Source organism: Diadema antillarum, unplaced genomic scaffold (genome assembly GCF_040938485.1).
Source record: "Diadema antillarum isolate AM-2024a unplaced genomic scaffold, OU_Dant_1.0 seq00000593_RagTag, whole genome shotgun sequence".
Lineage (NCBI taxonomy): Eukaryota > Metazoa > Echinodermata > Echinoidea > Diadematoida > Diadematidae > Diadema > Diadema antillarum.
This window is the reverse complement of record NW_027271524.1, coordinates 171,325-188,574: the sequence shown is the minus strand read 5'-3', so window position 1 is coordinate 188,574 and position 17,250 is coordinate 171,325. Positions and strand designations below refer to the sequence as shown.

Below are 17,250 nucleotides of genomic sequence, written 5' to 3'. Positions count from 1 at the left end.
CCAAATTTTCTGTCTTTTTCGGGTCGACTCATGTTGCGTCTGAAAGCACCATGTGATGTTGTATACATGTGACCTACATGTAAGTGGAGGCTGTGTCATCTTAGGGTGCTTTTCTAAGAATCCGCTCTCTGATCGAGCCGACCTTTACAAAGAGAGTGAATTCAAACAAACACAATAAGTGAAAGTTTCCGTGAGAATTGGACGACAATTTAAAAAAACAAAAATCAGAAAGTTATAGCCATAAAGGTCCACATCATTCCCAGCAGAATGATATCAGTCATCTTTACGTCACTCCATAGACATGCAATTTTGATGAGGTTTCAAGCGGCCCCAAAAGTCTCTCACTTCCCGGCACACAAATCTTCTCTAGATTTTCCTCCTAAATTATCAACAATCATAATGATCAAGCAACACACTGAACAAGTAATAGAATTTGAAATCATCTAACTTTGATAATGGCAAATTTAAACTGTTTCATTGTTTTTTTGTCACTTTCATACTTTGTCTTTTTAAGATTGGAATGGCAGTTTCTTAATTTTTACCCTGTTCAGTCTGATTCTATGCCATTATCAATAAGAGGAGCATTCGTTCAAACGCATGCTTTATTCCTTAAAGTATGAACTCTTCCTGGGGCACACGGACCTATACTGTGTAGGTTGTCATTGAGCAGGAAAAGTAGGCTTCAATTAGTTCGCTGTACGTTCTCTTCAAGGGCACGGGGGGGGGGGGGGGGGGGGGGGGGGGGGGAATGAAAGATATGGAAGCCATGCCTCATTCCAGAGCTTCGGATTGCCGCTATCTTAGCTGGGGATTATCTTGTCACGTTTATCTCCAACATTATGATGTCATACATGCATCGGTGTGGATCAACAGATATCATTAATTTTTTTGGTTGAAATCCTCATCAACCGTGCATGGCATGTTTATTGAATCTGAGGTACACTGTTTGGAAAAAAAGTTTGCTTATTATTGGCATATTTGCATGCTTTTGAAATGAAAACATTTCACTTCGTAAATGACAGCCCATTTATTCATTAGAGAAAAATATAAAAGAGATGTGTGTGTGTGTGTGTGTGTGTGTGTGTGTGTGCATGTTTGTGCATGTGTTTTTTTTGTTTTTTTTTTGTTTTTTTTTTTTTTGTTTTTACTTTGGAAGAGGGTTTTTTGCCCTTTGCTGCTTTCCACTTCTTCAATGCTCATTTATTACATGCATCGAACCTACTTTTAATTCTAGTACCTGCAATCAGGGAAAACAGTCTGGTTACCACAGTTTAGTAATCGTATGTATTTTTGCATTCATTTGTGTCAGTACCACAACTGTCTGTGTGTGTGTGTGGGGGGGGGGGGTATTCTCACAAAGTTTTGCACTAAAAATGCTTAAAGTCGTTGTATAGAGGGAAAACTTGTTAGCCTAGGGCTCGAGTCCTTACCTAAAACTGAGCATGAAATGTTTGGCAAATGGTGATATAGACTGAATTTATTTCTGCATTTTAACACATAGTGTGTAATATATGAACTTTGCATTCAGAATATATGCCTGCATATAATCACCAATTCTCTCCTTGTATTCCTGTATGATTTGAGAGCTGTTGCATGGCTTCGATATACATCAAATAAATGTGAACACTGGAATATATGTACAATTTACATGGTGTACTGCTGTAAGCCTACTCCTTTGTGATATTATATACCCATGTGTTTGTTTTCCCTTGCATTTCAGGTGGCAGTGTTCATACTCATAGTCCGAGTGAATCACCATTCCCTGCTGAGCAGTAAGTAAACCCCGAGAGAATGAATTTGCCAATTAATGCTAGGGTAAGGCAATCATACCATGAGAAACTTCCACACTTCATGATTATATACAATGCCATTCCTGCAATTCAGATATTTGCAGCGAAGAAGTACGCAGACCCTGTCATAAAGTCATGGCAATGTGCAATCCTGTCGCATGTTTTGTTTTCTGAGAGATTTAATTGTAGATATGTGTTTAACTGCCTTCCCTCATATCCTGAGAACATCATGAAAGATATCAGGCCCCAGAGGCTCTCCACATCCTCACCTGTCCATGACCGTCTCTCTATATTTAAATGACCTTTCTGGCTTTGCGTAACATTCGGTTCTTCGACACCTTTTCCACATAATTGGGTTCAGATACAGGTTTGATAACAAAATGATTTATTCATTCATTCACTTTTTGTCCTCGTCCCTTTTCCTCCGAGCCCTGGACATTCATTACCCCGTATAATGCTCTCTTTCACTCTGGGGAAAACACAGGGAAATAAGCAGAAGATGGGCATGATTTTCACACGAATTAAACGGGTCAGTCGGTGAAGAGCTGTAAAGATCATGGGAAACACGTTCTCATCCAAATGTCAGATCATGACCACGAGAGAATGCTCAAAAATATGATTCTGATAGAGGAATCCCTATATACAGTTGGTTTAGATGACAATACCAACTACTAATTTTGAATCAGGTCAGTGTGTCCTAACTCATAAACAGACCCAAAATATGTATTCTATATTTTGAAGCAAAGTGACATTAATAGTTACGGGTTCATGGTATAACTTTGAAATTGACATTTAGGAGATGTGCATTGGTATACAAGAATAGAGTAGAGAGAGGGAGAGAATCAAATGTTTTCTTGAATTAATCATCAGAAGCTGAATTTGACAATCTGCACCCTTGAGACTTATTTCTTGTTTCTTTTCAGATTCCATCCCATCCTACTGCAGCAGGATCGGCCAGCCTCGTCTCGGTAATATCCGGTGATCGTTTCTTACTGTATCTGGCAATGAAATGAAATTGAATGAATGCTAAAAGAAGGAAAGTTACTAAGAATTACATTGTTTCTTTTGGTTGCAGTTATTTTCAATACCCTCCTAATTACTAACTTTAAAATTGCTAATGCATTTTAGGAGATTGAAACATCTGTTTTTCTCTTGAATTGGCAACATTTACTCAATTTGTTTCTGATATAGTGCAGATTGAACTAATTTAGCTAGGTCCATCTTTGGTAAAAACTGTTATTTTCGCATACAGAGGTCACAGACATCTTTGCGAGATGTTGTTTTCATGATGTGACACCGAGGCTAGATCTTTAGTGCACTCATACCCTAGCACGTTGCGATATTTATACCCCCGCCAAACGAAGTTTGAAGGGGGTATATAGGAATCAGCGGACGGTCGGGCGGTCGGTCGGGCGGTCGGTCCGTTGCAAATCTTGCGTCGCGAACTACTTCCTCAGTTTTCAACCGATTCCCATAAAACTTGGCACAGATGTGTGCCTTGGGTTGTAGATGTGCAAGACGTATTTTTTGACAGTACCCAAAAGTACGTTGCCATGGTAACGGCATATTATGGGCAAAAATGGGTACAAATCTTGCGTCGCGAACTCCTCCCACAGTTTTTGATCAATTTTTATGAAATTAGGTACAGATGTTCATCTGAATATGTTAATGTGCAAGACACATATTTCCGCAGTGGCAAAAAGTGCGTTGCCATGGTAACGGCATGTTATTGGTAAAATATAGGGCAAAATGCTTCATGGCAAAACTGCTTCATCAGTGTTCTTCCAATTCTCATGGAATTCATATTGAATGTTTGTCTTAGGATATAGGTCAGCATGACACATTTCTTGACAGTGACAAAAAGTATGTTGCCATGGTAACAGCTCACATATTATGAGCAAAAATGATGGAAAATTTTGTGTTGCAAACTACTTCCTCAGTTTTTGCCCAATTTCCATGAAACTTGGTACAGATGTGTGCCTTTGGTTGTAGATGTGCAAGACGCATTTTTCGACAGTATCCGAAAGTACGTTGCCATGGTAACGGCATATTAATGGCAGAAGATCAAGGAAAGATCTTGCGGATTTAACTACTTCCTCAGTTTTTTGACCAAAGCTTATGAAATGTTGTTTTGACCAAAGCTTATGAAATGTTGTTTGGCGGGGGTATAACCAGTCGCTGTAGCGACATTTCTAGTTTAGAGTGTTGTTAAAATTTGGCAACCCCAACTGTTAATGGTGAAATTTGGAAAAGTTAAAATCTAGCTCGCAAAAATAACAGCTTTTATAGCATAATCTGTCCCTGATATGAAGTACACAGTGAAAATTAGAGGTGCTAATAAAGTGGTGCCAATGTTGTGATCCCCACGACTCCCCATGAGAAAAGGATTTGGGTGGTAGGAGGAACAATAGTTGCATTTACACAGACAAAATAGATCTACCAAAATCTACCTGAATTATTGCCTTGCCCATGTGTTCAATCTCACAGACTTATTTTTGCATTACGAGATTGAAAGTTTTGGCATTTTTTGTCCTAGCATTGACACGCTCACTCGCCATGCTGCAAATTATCCTGATAATTCCGAAATAATTGCATGATTTCTTGGGATATGGATGGCTGTGCGGATCACGCTATTTACTTTGGATAGTTATGTCCAAACAGGCACCAATTGTGAGATTTGGCTCAAAATTCATATCTCAAGATATGTATCCCACCAATTTGCATTGATGTCCGTCCCCACTAGTTGGGTTCCACCTCTACCAATCCTGGTGTTTTTTGCTTCTCTCCTAGGCACTCTTTCAAATTCCAACGGTTCAATTCAATGCCGGTGAGACTGCATCATCATGACACCCCCTCCTCCTCCCCCTTCCCTCCCTTCGGGCCAATCGAGTCGGGGCAAGGGGCGCAGGGGCCACGGGAAGGAAGCGAGGGTTCGGAGCACGAAGGGGAGGAGAGAGAGAGCGGAGGGATCTGGATGCATCCGGTGGGGGAGAGCAGGGGAGAGGAAAGGCGTGAGAGAACAGCAGCATCCAGGATCTCCCTGGTATGTTTATTTTCCGGTCTGTCTGGGATTGCATTCATTGATTAATCCATTATGCCCTTGGTTCGTGTTTTGTCGCTAACTTTGTGTTTTGTTCCAGAATGAGGTAGACTCAGCTTACTTGTGACCCTGTAGTACCCTAGAGTACCGTATGTCAGGATTACAGGGTACCCTAGAGTACCGTATGTCACAATATTTGTTCCACTGTAGTGCACAAAGTAAAAGTGGTTCAACTCTATGGCTTTATGAGTCTACATCTCTGTGGAATTCATTATTCATCACAGTGATTACAAGCCCTCAACAAGGTCTTCCCATTTCAACCTCAAACTATTATTCAGTAGAAGAAAACAAAAATATATCGAACAGCGTCCCTGTACTTCTCATTATTTCACGTCCGCTTTTCATGCTAAATAAAGTATTTTTATGCCTTCGTCCTTCTATCCAACATCCTGGTATCGCAATCCTAGGCAAACTGGACAATGGATTTTATCAGTAGTTGGCCCAGGGCCCTGTTTCATAAAGCTGTTCGTAAAGTTGCGCAAGACTTTACGAATGACTTACATATGACAAGCCAAGTGTGTTTCCTAATCATTGTTAATTTCAGTTAGCTAAAGTTGAAATTTGTAGATGATTATGATTATTCTTACATGTAAACACACTTTTTTAGTTGAAAGTGCATTTTTGCCCCAATGTTGATGAAATATCGACATATAGCCATACTTTGTTAAAACGTAAGGAAAAAAAAAGAAAAATAGGCACACATATTGGCACTTCATATACCAGTCATTCGTAAAGTCATGTGTAACTTTACAAACAGCTTTATGAAACAGGGCCCAGGTATGTTACTTGAGGTGTAGACACCCCAGTTACATTTTGGGAACATCTCCTCATGTCAGAGTTTACTGAAATTTGGCCAAAAAACCCCAACATTTTCCAGTTGTAACTTATGTACAGTGTTAAGATAATTTGACATGAAAGGTGGACATAAGTAGATTGTTTCCGTGAAATGAGAATGTTGAGCGGTCAGAGGTTGCTTCTTTTCCGGAAAAAAAAAGAAAGGAAGTTATTTCTAGTCATTACTCTAATTGCAACATCCAGCATTGATTAACTTTGTGAACAAGGTAGTAATAGATTGACAATACTTTGCATAGTGGTGCCCAGAAACATGACATTGTTTTCAAAAAATGGCTGCTCGCTGCGGGCCTTGCAAACGATTTCTTGCTATCTGCCGCCCTCTATCCTTATTGCAGCTTGACCTCCCATCTCCGAGCGAGGCAGAGGAAGATGCAGGGTCCACCAAGTCGTCTCCGAGTGGGGCATTCATGTTCCGCATACCCACAGGCAAGCCACTCTCAGCCAGAGTAGTGCCCTCGGACGCCCAGGCCTTTTCATTCAGCGCAATAAACTCCAACAGACCCACTTCGGCACCTGCCACACTGGTGAGTGTACAACAGAGCTGCCAAAATCCCCTGAGTCTGTAGAGGCAGGAGGCTTTCTGCAAGTGTCAATATCGATTCATGTCTGGATTATACAATATGAATATGTATGAAAATCTTCCTGATTAAAAAAATGATGTTTGCGCATTGGGATGCATGTAACATAACACTCTCTCCCTGGGCTCCATTTCATGAAAGTTATGAGCCCTGACAAGGAGTCAGTCTTCGACAATTTCAGTAAAAGTCCTTGGTTTTGATTGGCTGAACAGCTCTGGTCACTGATGGTAACTATTGGGATTGTCGGGGCGGACAACTTTCATGAAATGGTGCCCTGATTGCTCTTTGGAATCTTTCTGGTTTTGATGGGTGACTGACAGCAGGCCAGGGATTCATCTTTGTGATTCAATTCTTCTCACCACAAAATACACTAATCATTGGGTATCCCTTCTCTCCTTCCAGGGACCTTCCATATTTTGGAGCCCTTACCACTGTCTAGAAGTCAAAGGAATACAATCACCAGTTGCGTTGGTTTTTAAACAAATAGGTTGAGAAAGAAGAAACAAAGAAACGCAAATCAAGAAGGGTGTTTTCCTACCTTGTTATTGATTGTATTGTTCTCAAGTAGCCATGATTTGTAATTATTGAGATAGAAAGGTAGGATCTAAATCTGAAATAAGCTTGACATCTTCACCGAATGATTTGCTTTGTATTGAGGAGTCTAGTTACCTCCGCCAAGGGAGGAGTTATGTTTTCGTTACCGTTGGTTTGTTCGTTAGTTAGTTCGTTAGTTAGTTAGTTAGTTAGTTAGTTAGTTAGTTAGTTAGTTAGTTTGTCCGTGTGCAAAATAACTCAAAAAGTAGTTAACGGATTGGGATGAAACTTGCAGGATAGGTTGAGAATGACACAAGTACCAAACGATTAACTTTTGGTAGTGATCCGAGAATTTTGGGGGAATTTATGAAGGATTTTGACATTTTGGCAGGTAGGGTCAATGAACTTGGGAGTTCAGGCTGCGCGTATTTGAGGTTTGCCTGCGTGCACTAAAGTGCGTGCTCTCTAGTTTCTGCTGGGGTGAGGCACGCCGTGCAGCTGAGGGTTTATGACGTAACAAAGGCTTCTATATTGGGAAATCTGGCAACTTTCAGCACACAATGCTATAAGTACGTATGGGTGGAAATTACTGATATCTCTATGGAAGAACAAGATCAGTGGTGAAAATGAGATGCATGCTTGGCGGAGGTCTGCGCTCTCAGAGTGCTTTTTAGCTCACCTGAGCCAAAGGCTCAAGTGAGCTATTGCGATCGCCCTTCGTCCGGCGTCCGTCGTGCGTCGTGCGTCGTCCGTCGTCCGTCGTCCGTCGTCCGTCGTCCGTCGTCCGTCGTGCGTCGTGCGTAAACTTTTTACATTTTCATCTTCTTCTTGAAAACCCCAAGACCGATTTTCATCAAACTTGGCAGGTAGCATCCCTAGGGGGTTAGGAACTCAATTTGTTAAAATGGGCACCATGACCCACCCAGGGGGCCCCCAGGGGGGCCCAAACCCCCCAAATTTAAGGAATCTTTAAAAATCTTCTTCTCTAGAACCAGAAGTGATAGAGCTAAGTTAATACTATGAGTTGGTTCATTGATGACTGTAGTTTCAAGTTTGTTCATGGCAGAATCAGGGATGCCCCCCTTGGGACCCAGGGGAGGGGGGTGGGGAGGGGTTCTAATGGGGCCTAAATTGTACATTTTCATCTTCTTCTTGAGAACCCCATGACCCATTTTCACCAAACTTGGCAGGTAGCATCCCTAGGGGGTTAGGAACTCAATTTGTTAAAATGGGCACCATGCCCCACCCAGGGGGCCCCCAGGGGACCCCCAGGGGGCCCAAATCCCCAAAATTAAGGAATCTTTAAAAATCTTCTTCTCTAGAACCAGAAGTGATGGAGCTAAGTTAATACTATGAGTTAGTACATTGATGACTGCAGTTTCAAGTTTGTTCATGGCAGAATCAGGGGTGCCCCCCTTGGGACCCAGGGGAGGGAGGTGAGGAGGGGTCCTAATGGGGCCTAAATTGTACATTTTTATCTTCTTTTTTAGAACCCCATGACCCATTTTCACCAAACTTGGCAGGTAGCATCCCTAAGGGGTTAGGATCTCAATTTGTTAAAATGGGCACCATGTCCCACCCAGGGGGCCCCCAGGGGGGCCCAAACCCCCCAAATGAAGGAATCGTTAAAAATTTTCTCTAGAATCAGAAGTTATACAGCTAAGATAATACTATGAGTGAGTACATTAATGACTGTAGTTTCGAGTTTGTTCATAGGAGATCCAGGGGTGCCCCTCTTGGGGGCAGGGGTGGGGGGGGGGGTGGGGGTGGGGGGTTGGTTAGGAAGGTCCAAATGGGGGCCTGAATCGTACATTGTCATCTTCTTCCTGAAAACCTCATGATAGATTTTCGTCAAACTTGGCAGGTAGCATCCTTAGGGGGTCAGGATCTCAATTTATCAAAATGGGCACCATGCCCCACCCAGAGGGCCTCAGGGGGCCCCCAATCCCCCAAATTAAGGAATCTTTAAAAATTTGGGCCCTTATTGTACATTTTCATCTTCTACTTCAGAATGCCTGGTCAAATTTTGGTAGAGCTGTGAATAATTTAGATTAGTGACTGCGTGAAAGGTGAACTTGCGATACTCAGGTGAGCGCTAGACCCGCGGGTCTCTTGTCTAATTTAGAATTTGTGAGGGACACAACATTTTTCAGATGTCATTATAAAACTTTCAGGTTATTCTTTTTTTTAACTTCTTTTTTTTACATCTTCCATCACCCTTGTTTCATTGTTTGTCCATTTGTTGTTTGTTTGTTTGTTGGTTTGTTTGTTTGTTTGTTTGTTTGTTTAATTAGCTGGAGGATGAGGACATTGAACTCCGCCATGACAGTCTAGCAAGTTCTAATGATGATGAGGATGACGTGAAAGACAACGATGGGTTTTCAGATATATTTGATGCAGATACACAAGAGGTATGTAGATAACCCTTGATATGGAGAAAATGCTGATTTATCCTATCAATGTGAAGCTTACCATCTTGCTGAAACAAAACAAAAAAATGAATAATATAAACATACATTAAAGAATCTTATTTTGAAGAAAATTGACAGCGTGCTTTAAGTTTTGTGTTATTGAAGTTTGATAGCTCAAAAATTATTGTAGAGAAGTGTTTGCTTAGACCACTTTTTCTGCACAGTAACTGTAAAAGTGGAAATTTTTGCAGTGTGGAAGTTTTTTCACATTTCGCACCACCAGAAACTGGCGCAAAAATAAAAGCAGGCAAATATTTTTGCTTGCCGTATGTTCCAGTAATTGAAGTCTTGATTCCACAGAATTAAAAGCATGCAAAACTCACGAGAGAGTGCCATGATGTTTGCATGTGTTTTCATTCAGCTGAATGTTCGACACATAACTACTGATAGAATAAATTCTCGTGGACATATCACACAAACTAAGTATTTGCCTCTTTGACTCTTTGTACTTTGTGCAGTGGTATCACAATGCTGACTGTGAATACCTGATTACCACTAAATGTTTTCAAACTGATTAGATATTTGCCATATTTACAGTGCTCTTTGTGGTTATGGTTGCAACGAACATGGCTATGGTCATGCTGTTACTATATGTTAATTCCTAAACCACACCTTCCTGCCCTTCACCTTTAACTTTCGACCTCTGTTACCAAGGAGACTGCACCAGGGTTTTCAGCCAGTTTTGCTAGTCTAATCCATGGAGACCTGGTCAAGCCACACACCACCGCAAGTCCCTCAAGGCGAATGTCGTTTGAAGGCAGTAAGTTCAATCTGTAGGTGTAGTTTCAACCTTCACAGCTGGTGCCATGTTTCATCTCTTTTTCGTACACAGTTCATACGTAATTGAAATGGTGTTAGTTCACTTGAATTCAATTCAGTTAGTTTGGATATTTTGATTTGTGCAGAGTTGGACCGTTATAAACTTGTGAGATCATTCAGTACTGTATAACAGACTTTTTCTCCAGTTTAGACTTTGTGTTCTGTGTTAATCTCAGCTACAATTCAAATGTTCCACTTTTGTAAATTGTTTGTTTTGGGTTATTTTCATTCACCAATTATGACCAGTTCCCCACAGTGGTCTAGACTGCAATGCAATAACGACCACACCATCAGCCATGCCGAAGTGCCGGAAAGGAATCTTCAAAGTTCCTAGCCAGCCTGCAATTGTGCGGCGAAATTCGTCCTTACTGAAGCGAGCAGAGCGGCCTCGGGACACACCTAGTCCGGTCCAGAACAAGCGACCCCGTAGCTCCACCATAGCCAGTCCGCAGACTCCGCACACAGAACTCCATAAAGTGTGTACCAACTTTTATTGCTTTCAGACATTTTGACTTGCATAGATTATCGTCATTTGTAAAAGGCATTCTAGCAGTAGATTACCAATATTTACTGAGCTCACCTCCCCTATTTTCAGACAGGACAGATTATGTGAGGGCTATATCACATTACTGGTATAACTTCTGCATGATGATGTGTTTTTTTAATTTTTGTTTGCAATATTACATAGAGCAAAACAGGCCATGAAAATCATGTCTCATTTCCTTATCAAACTCACGTGCATGTACGTGTACACTTTTAATTGACAAAGGGTGCTTTCAGACACAACGAGACATCATATATTCATATGACCATATGGATATACGACGTTTTGATATGAGAGCGTTCAGACACAGCGCCCCGTTATATGATAATCGTATCAGAGCATTCAGACCTTGCGCACAAACGATATTTCTTGAGTAGACTTGATTCTCTTCCATGAGCAGTACGTAATTTACGCAGGCTTTGCGCATAGTGTTTATACTCTGCCTTAGATTCATCCGGTATTCCACTAGTTCGCGCTAGATCATCTGTCAGCACCATGCCCCGCGGATATGTGAGCGCGGCGCGCGCTGCGAATAAGCTTTGCATACTCATACGACGTATGGATATGAGAGCGTTCAGACACAATATACATCATATGGATATAGGATAATGATTTGAAACAATGCTCAAATCATCATTTCGATATATGACGTATATTGATACGACGTTTCAATATTAGAGCATTCAGACACATAAAGACGTGCTATATCCATACGGGTATATCCATACGAGAACTCTCTAGTCTGAACGGGGGGATAGTCACCTTGTCGGGGAGGTTGTTGCTGCTGAAGTGTGTAATTAAACAAGGAAGCCCACTGAGTATGAGGCATGCGGAATCACTACAAGACTTGATTTAGGCTACCATGCACCTGTACTACCCTGGCTACGACATGTGCTCTAGCTGTCTTGTAAAAACCAACATTTCTTGATTTCTTTTTCTTTAGAAAGGGATGGCATCGTTTCAGTTCCGATGAGGCTTCCAGTTTCCAACCTATATTTTAATGACAATTTTTAGAGATACGGAGAATCCTTGTGTGAAATATGAAAGAGCATATACGTGTAATTCTAAGAGGAATTCAAAGTTTATTCGGTGAAAATTGGTTTTGAAATGGCTGAGATATCCAAAACAAAGCAATCCTCATAAAAAAGGTGTTACCTGCCGTTTATTAGGATCGCTTTGTATTACTTTGTTTTTGGATATCTCAGCCATTTCAAAATCAATTTTAATCAAATAAACTTTGAATTCCTCTAAGAATCGTGTGCTCTCTAGCATTTCATATAGTGGTATTTCACAAAAAGCTAAAAGCTGAATTCTCATCTCAACCAATACTATACCATCCCTTTAAATAGTGAAGAATTGGGTTATCCGTTGTAAATTCTTAGATATGAACTATTCAAGGTATAGTTGATAGTGATAAGTTTGGCAACAAATGTTGAGCAAATGCATAATCAAATACATAATCATTCAAATTACTTTGCATGCAAGATGCAATTTTATTATCTTTTGTTGAAGAAAAAAAAATGAAATTAATCAAATTGAATGAATATAACGAAAATAGTTATTGGAGCAGTGTTATATTTCTCTTCACTTTCGGTAGCATAATGTTTATTTCTGTCACAGCAGTTAAAAAGCATTCTACCATTTTCTAATCTGTGCATAGGAGTACCACATCAGAAGTTTCATTTTCTCTTCTCATTTTTATTACATCTTTCATCTGTACGGTTGTTTTCATCCACTGTTCTTGTTTGAATGCATGACATTGACACTGATGTATGGACTTTGTAAATTTTCTCTTTTGTTCTTATTCTCAGGATGCACCCTCATCAAGGAAGTTGTTCCGCTCTCTTTCGATGATGTCGCCCAACGACCCGTACTTCCAGAGCATCGACCACGCCCTGTCGGTGGAGGGGAGTCAAACAGAGCTGATTGGAGACAGGACCAAGGTAAGATGCGCCTCCGTCTTATTCTGGACTTTTGCCTCTGATAGTGCTGAGTGATTATGTTTGTGCAGGATAATGTTGCCCCAGTTGTACTGATGAAACAGTGATTGTTTCTTTCCATCGACGTCAACCCCCAGTATTGGATTCCTGCTGTCAGATCAGTAAGGTTTTATCACAGTGCATACTCTGGAAGAAGAGTGGAACTTTCTAAATCTGTTGTCAATCTTAATAAGCCATATTATTTCAGAATATTTGAATGGAATCTGACTTATGCTTAAATGCTTTTCACCTAATGTGTCCGTACATTCAGGGGGAAAAAAAAGAAGAAATCTAGGCTGATTTTCTGGTAGGTTAAGCAATGCGTGTGAAGGGTCCACAAAGTCTGCAAACTCTTTTGGAGAATTTATCCGAGAGTCATCCTTCCTACCATGTGAATCTGAAGGTTTGGAAGCATAGAATTTATAGGGGATTTGCTGGGGAGTTTTTAAAGTTTTTGTGAAGCAATTATTTTCCTTTGCTGCTGTACATTGATCAGTTTCTCCATCTTCTGTCCATGAAGAACATAAAAATGCATAATTAAACCTGCAAAAACATTTCAAAGCTGAAGTAGCAATTACACTAAAAGAAAATTCAAAATTGCGTATGCCTGATGAGTATGCTAAATTCCAGTTTATTATGACAAAACTTGTCATAGCAGTTGCTTTGCCTTTCTAAAGCCCTTATGGTCTCAAGCACTACTATTGAGCAAGTTGATGCACTTCAATACAACCATAATTTCAAAGCCATTTTTCTCAGCATTTAGAAGCATTCTAAGATGAGGCTTGTCTTTTTTCTTATCTACAGTGGGTAAGGAATCTAAGGAAGGATTTTAGATGCCTATGTATCTGTTCAAAGCTACCGAATGAAATTTTACTTGAGCTGTGATACAAGGTTGCAAAAACTCGTAGCAGCGGACTTACGCCTCAACCCAGTGTAAAAGGTTCCATGTGTAGATCTGTGCTTGTTAAACCCTATATCTCTTTTCCCCTTGCCCACGGCTGTCTGTCCAGTCTTGCTGCTTGCCCACTGTGTGCGGAAAACAGAAAGACCTAAAGAGCATCACACCCGAGACCATGTGCCAGCTACTGCGGTCGGAGTTCAGCGACGAGATCGGCGAGTACTACATCATCGACTGCAGATACCCCTACGAATACGCGGGCGGTCACATACAAGTGAGTGGAGGGACAAGGCGGTAGTCGCACGAGTTGCACTTTTTGTTGCCTGGTGTCTCACGTCTGCAATAATAACAAAATGTGATGTATTTGGCACAGCGTGACATAAGGGACTACAAACTAGCAAGTCTTACTTGTAAGGAAGTCCTGTAGTGGCCCAGTGGATGAAACCACAGACCATAAACCAAGATGGTCCTGGTTCGAGTCTCCTTGCTGCCTGTAAACTCGGCACTCTCTCTTAATCGCCTAGTCCTCCAGAGCCGATTTAAAGGGATGGTATAGTATTGGTTGAGAGGAGGATTGAACTTTTAGCTTTTTGTGAGATACTAAGAAACTGCTTATGAAATGTTGCAGAGCATACAATTACAATAGGAATTCGAAGTTTATTTGATAAAAATTGGGTACATTCATCATTAACTTGAACAAATTTCTCTCTAAATTGAATGAAATAGTATCTAGAAGGGATGACATGAAACAAGCTTGAATGTTCAAAGAATTAGAATGAACCATGATAGCACAGCGTTGACAAAATTTGCTTGAATACAAACGCCTTCTCCTTAATTCAAGTGCAAATCTGATGGCATTGGGCAGGAAAACCTATATTAAATCATTCAATTCAAGTCAATAAGCAAGTATAATTTTTCTATGTAGCTTTATTTTGCTTTTCCCTGTGTTCCTTCCTCCACCCCCCCCCTTCTCTCTCTCTCTCTCTCCCTCTCCCCCTCTCTCTCTCGCTCCATTGCTTTAGCCTATACATTCTTCCTGTGCTTTGTTGATATTCTATCCCCCTCTGCTTTTCTCTCTTCCAAAATTTGTGATTTTGGGCCATGGTTAGTAGTGGCTACGATGGCATTCAGATACGCTTCTCCTCCTCTTTGGTCGTATATCCTAAGATTCATCCTCATTGTCTTAGCAACGGTGATGTATTTCTCATCTTCACATGTATGTATTCCGTTCGTCTCAGGGTGCAATCAATATCTACCAGGAGGAGGAAATAAAGAAGATGTTCTTGGATCACCCCCTGCCACCCCTCACCACCAGGAAGAGGCGCATCTTCATCTTCCACTGCGAATTCTCGTCGCACCGGGGACCCCGGCTCCTCCGGTACCTCCGGAAGCACGACCGATCGGCCAACCTGGAGAACTACCCCGCCCTCTTCTACCCTGAACTCTACCTCTTGAACGAAGGCTACAAGGCCTTTTACCATCACAGCACGGTGAGACTTTGTCTTTGGAAAGGCATTATTTACCATTTGCAGATGAAACAAAAACCCAGCTTTAGTGCTTCAAAATAGTTCTAAAAATTTGAGTTAGGGATAGAAACAACCAATGTAAAGATTCGTATCCGTATAATCAATGTTAAGTATTGTTAAATATACAAAATGTGAACGATAGGTATAATAAGAATGTTTCTAGACTAAACCGTGTACAGTTATGGTTTAGAGGAGAAAATAGTGATATCTCCTTATATTTTAGGCTTTATTGCAAATTTTTTATATGGTAAGATGTTTGTATGATACAACTGCCCTACACAAATGCGTCAAATGTGATATCTCGAACATTTTTTAAATCACTGCTCCCAATGGTGAACAGTACCTTTAATTAAGCCAAATGGCGATCTATCACTTAGTCTAATCCCACTTCCTCTAATAGCAGTTTAGTCTCAACCGACATGATCTGATCCTGTTTTATCTACAACTAGCTCATCTAATGACCGTTTAGTCCAATTGCCACTTAATTAGCCTCATTACCAGTTGGTCTACTTCCAGATGGGCTACACTAATACCCATGGTATGTCAGAGGAAGTCTGACAAAAAAAATCCAAATACAGTATTGTAGGCAAAATTGCCATTAGACCCTTTGGTCATTAGAAAAGACGATGATTAGCCAAACTGGGCATTAGAACGAGTGAGGATTGGACCAAACAGGCATTAGACAAAATTGATAGTAGACCAAATGCGTTTAGCCCTAGTGATGTTAGACGATCTGGGAAGTAGACCATCTGATATTACACCAAATGGCAATGAACCTACCAACTAATTACAGCAACCAGTGACAGTGCATCACAAAACCCACAAATAGTTGCATGGCTTGATTTCCAGTAGGCATGAAAATGTGCATCCGGGTCAACTAGATAGATTTTTTGGTTTAGTTTGGGGTGTTTGCTGACAAAGTTACTCCTTTTCTATATGAATGGGAAGTTTAGAAACAAAGTACTGGTATCAAGTACAATATATGTAAAGTGTTTTTGATAGTTTCATTTAGATCCATTTTGTTCTTCTGGCTCAAATGGTTTTTCTTAATTTTTGTTTGTACTTGTATATTGCTTGTATAACATTGTTATTGAATCAAGGCTACACCACATTTTCTTCTTTTCTAATAAACTGTACAAGGCCTTATTTGGCAAAGTAATGGTAATTCACATGTAAGGTTGAAATGCCCCTACTACTCACTTTTTATCCATTAGATTTGCATAATTAATTCAAAATGTGTTTTAGCAAAGGACATGTTACTAGTAATGCATCTTGTAATATAGCAGCCAGTTAAACTGTTGATGATCAAATTACGATTGTAATTCTCAAAGCATAATCCTTAGCTTATGCCGTAGATGTACATTTAGCATTGATGTGTTATGCACTGTAACTCTCCATTGATATACATTGCAGGAGTTTTGTGAACCAAAGAGCTACATACCAATGGACCATGAGGCGCACACTTCTGAGCTGCGCTCCTTCAGGGCGAAGTCGAAGTCGGGCGGAGAGAAGAGCCGACTAAAGCGGTCTCAGTCCGTACTTTGATACTACCTCACCTCGCATGCATGGAATGTTCGTGTTTAGGTGTGCACATTCACCTGGATGGGCATTCGCCGGGACTGCAATTTGTCAATGTCAGAAAGTTTGACTCTTCTTATCGCCTCCAGAGTCATCTTTCTAAACTCTTATCCCTCCGCGTTCTGTGTGAGGCCAGTATAGAATGAATGCTGCCAGTGTGTGAGTTAAGTATAGACATATGATGGTGTGATGCATGCATGACCATGTCCAGCGCATGCAGGAGATGTTGGACGGCCAGAACGCTCTAATTTTTTGGGTTTTTGCTGTCGAGGCAACCTCAGGGACAAGTCCTGTTGAACTCCAAATGTGGTTTAGACTTTGAAGGCAATCTTCAGACTCTTGAGGACGAAAGGAAGAAGTATCCCCTCGTCAGATTTCACAGATGACTATTGTTGTTTTTCTTTTACGGTTTATCATGGATTTAAAGTAGGGCTGGTTCAAATTTGAGTCCATCTTCACCCAAAAAAAAAAAAAAAAAAAAAAAACTCTTCTGTCCGCCACGCTTTGACCATTCAGCTATGCATCAAACAGTGTTGGATAATGTATTTGACAATATATAGCAGTGGAATCTTTAATCA

At 40.7% G+C, this 17,250-nt stretch overlaps 1 protein-coding gene across 1 annotated transcript in view; it reads left to right on the top strand.

The window, feature by feature from the left end:
* The window catches only part of LOC139735709 (M-phase inducer phosphatase-like), a 36,809-nt gene extending 20,158 nt beyond the window's left edge, over positions 1 to 16,651 (top strand). The window contains exons 4-14 of the mRNA XM_071646458.1: positions 1,721 to 1,772; positions 2,714 to 2,758; positions 4,581 to 4,833; positions 6,081 to 6,269; positions 9,152 to 9,268; positions 9,986 to 10,088; positions 10,394 to 10,623; positions 12,503 to 12,634; positions 13,681 to 13,842; positions 14,807 to 15,058; positions 16,508 to 16,651. Coding sequence (XP_071502559.1) covers positions 1,721 to 1,772; positions 2,714 to 2,758; positions 4,581 to 4,833; positions 6,081 to 6,269; positions 9,152 to 9,268; positions 9,986 to 10,088; positions 10,394 to 10,623; positions 12,503 to 12,634; positions 13,681 to 13,842; positions 14,807 to 15,058; positions 16,508 to 16,639 — 1,667 coding nt within the window. The 3' untranslated portion in view covers positions 16,640 to 16,651. The remainder of the gene's footprint in view (positions 1 to 1,720; positions 1,773 to 2,713; positions 2,759 to 4,580; positions 4,834 to 6,080; positions 6,270 to 9,151; positions 9,269 to 9,985; positions 10,089 to 10,393; positions 10,624 to 12,502; positions 12,635 to 13,680; positions 13,843 to 14,806; positions 15,059 to 16,507) is intronic.
* The last annotated feature ends 599 nt before the right edge of the window (positions 16,652 to 17,250 follow it).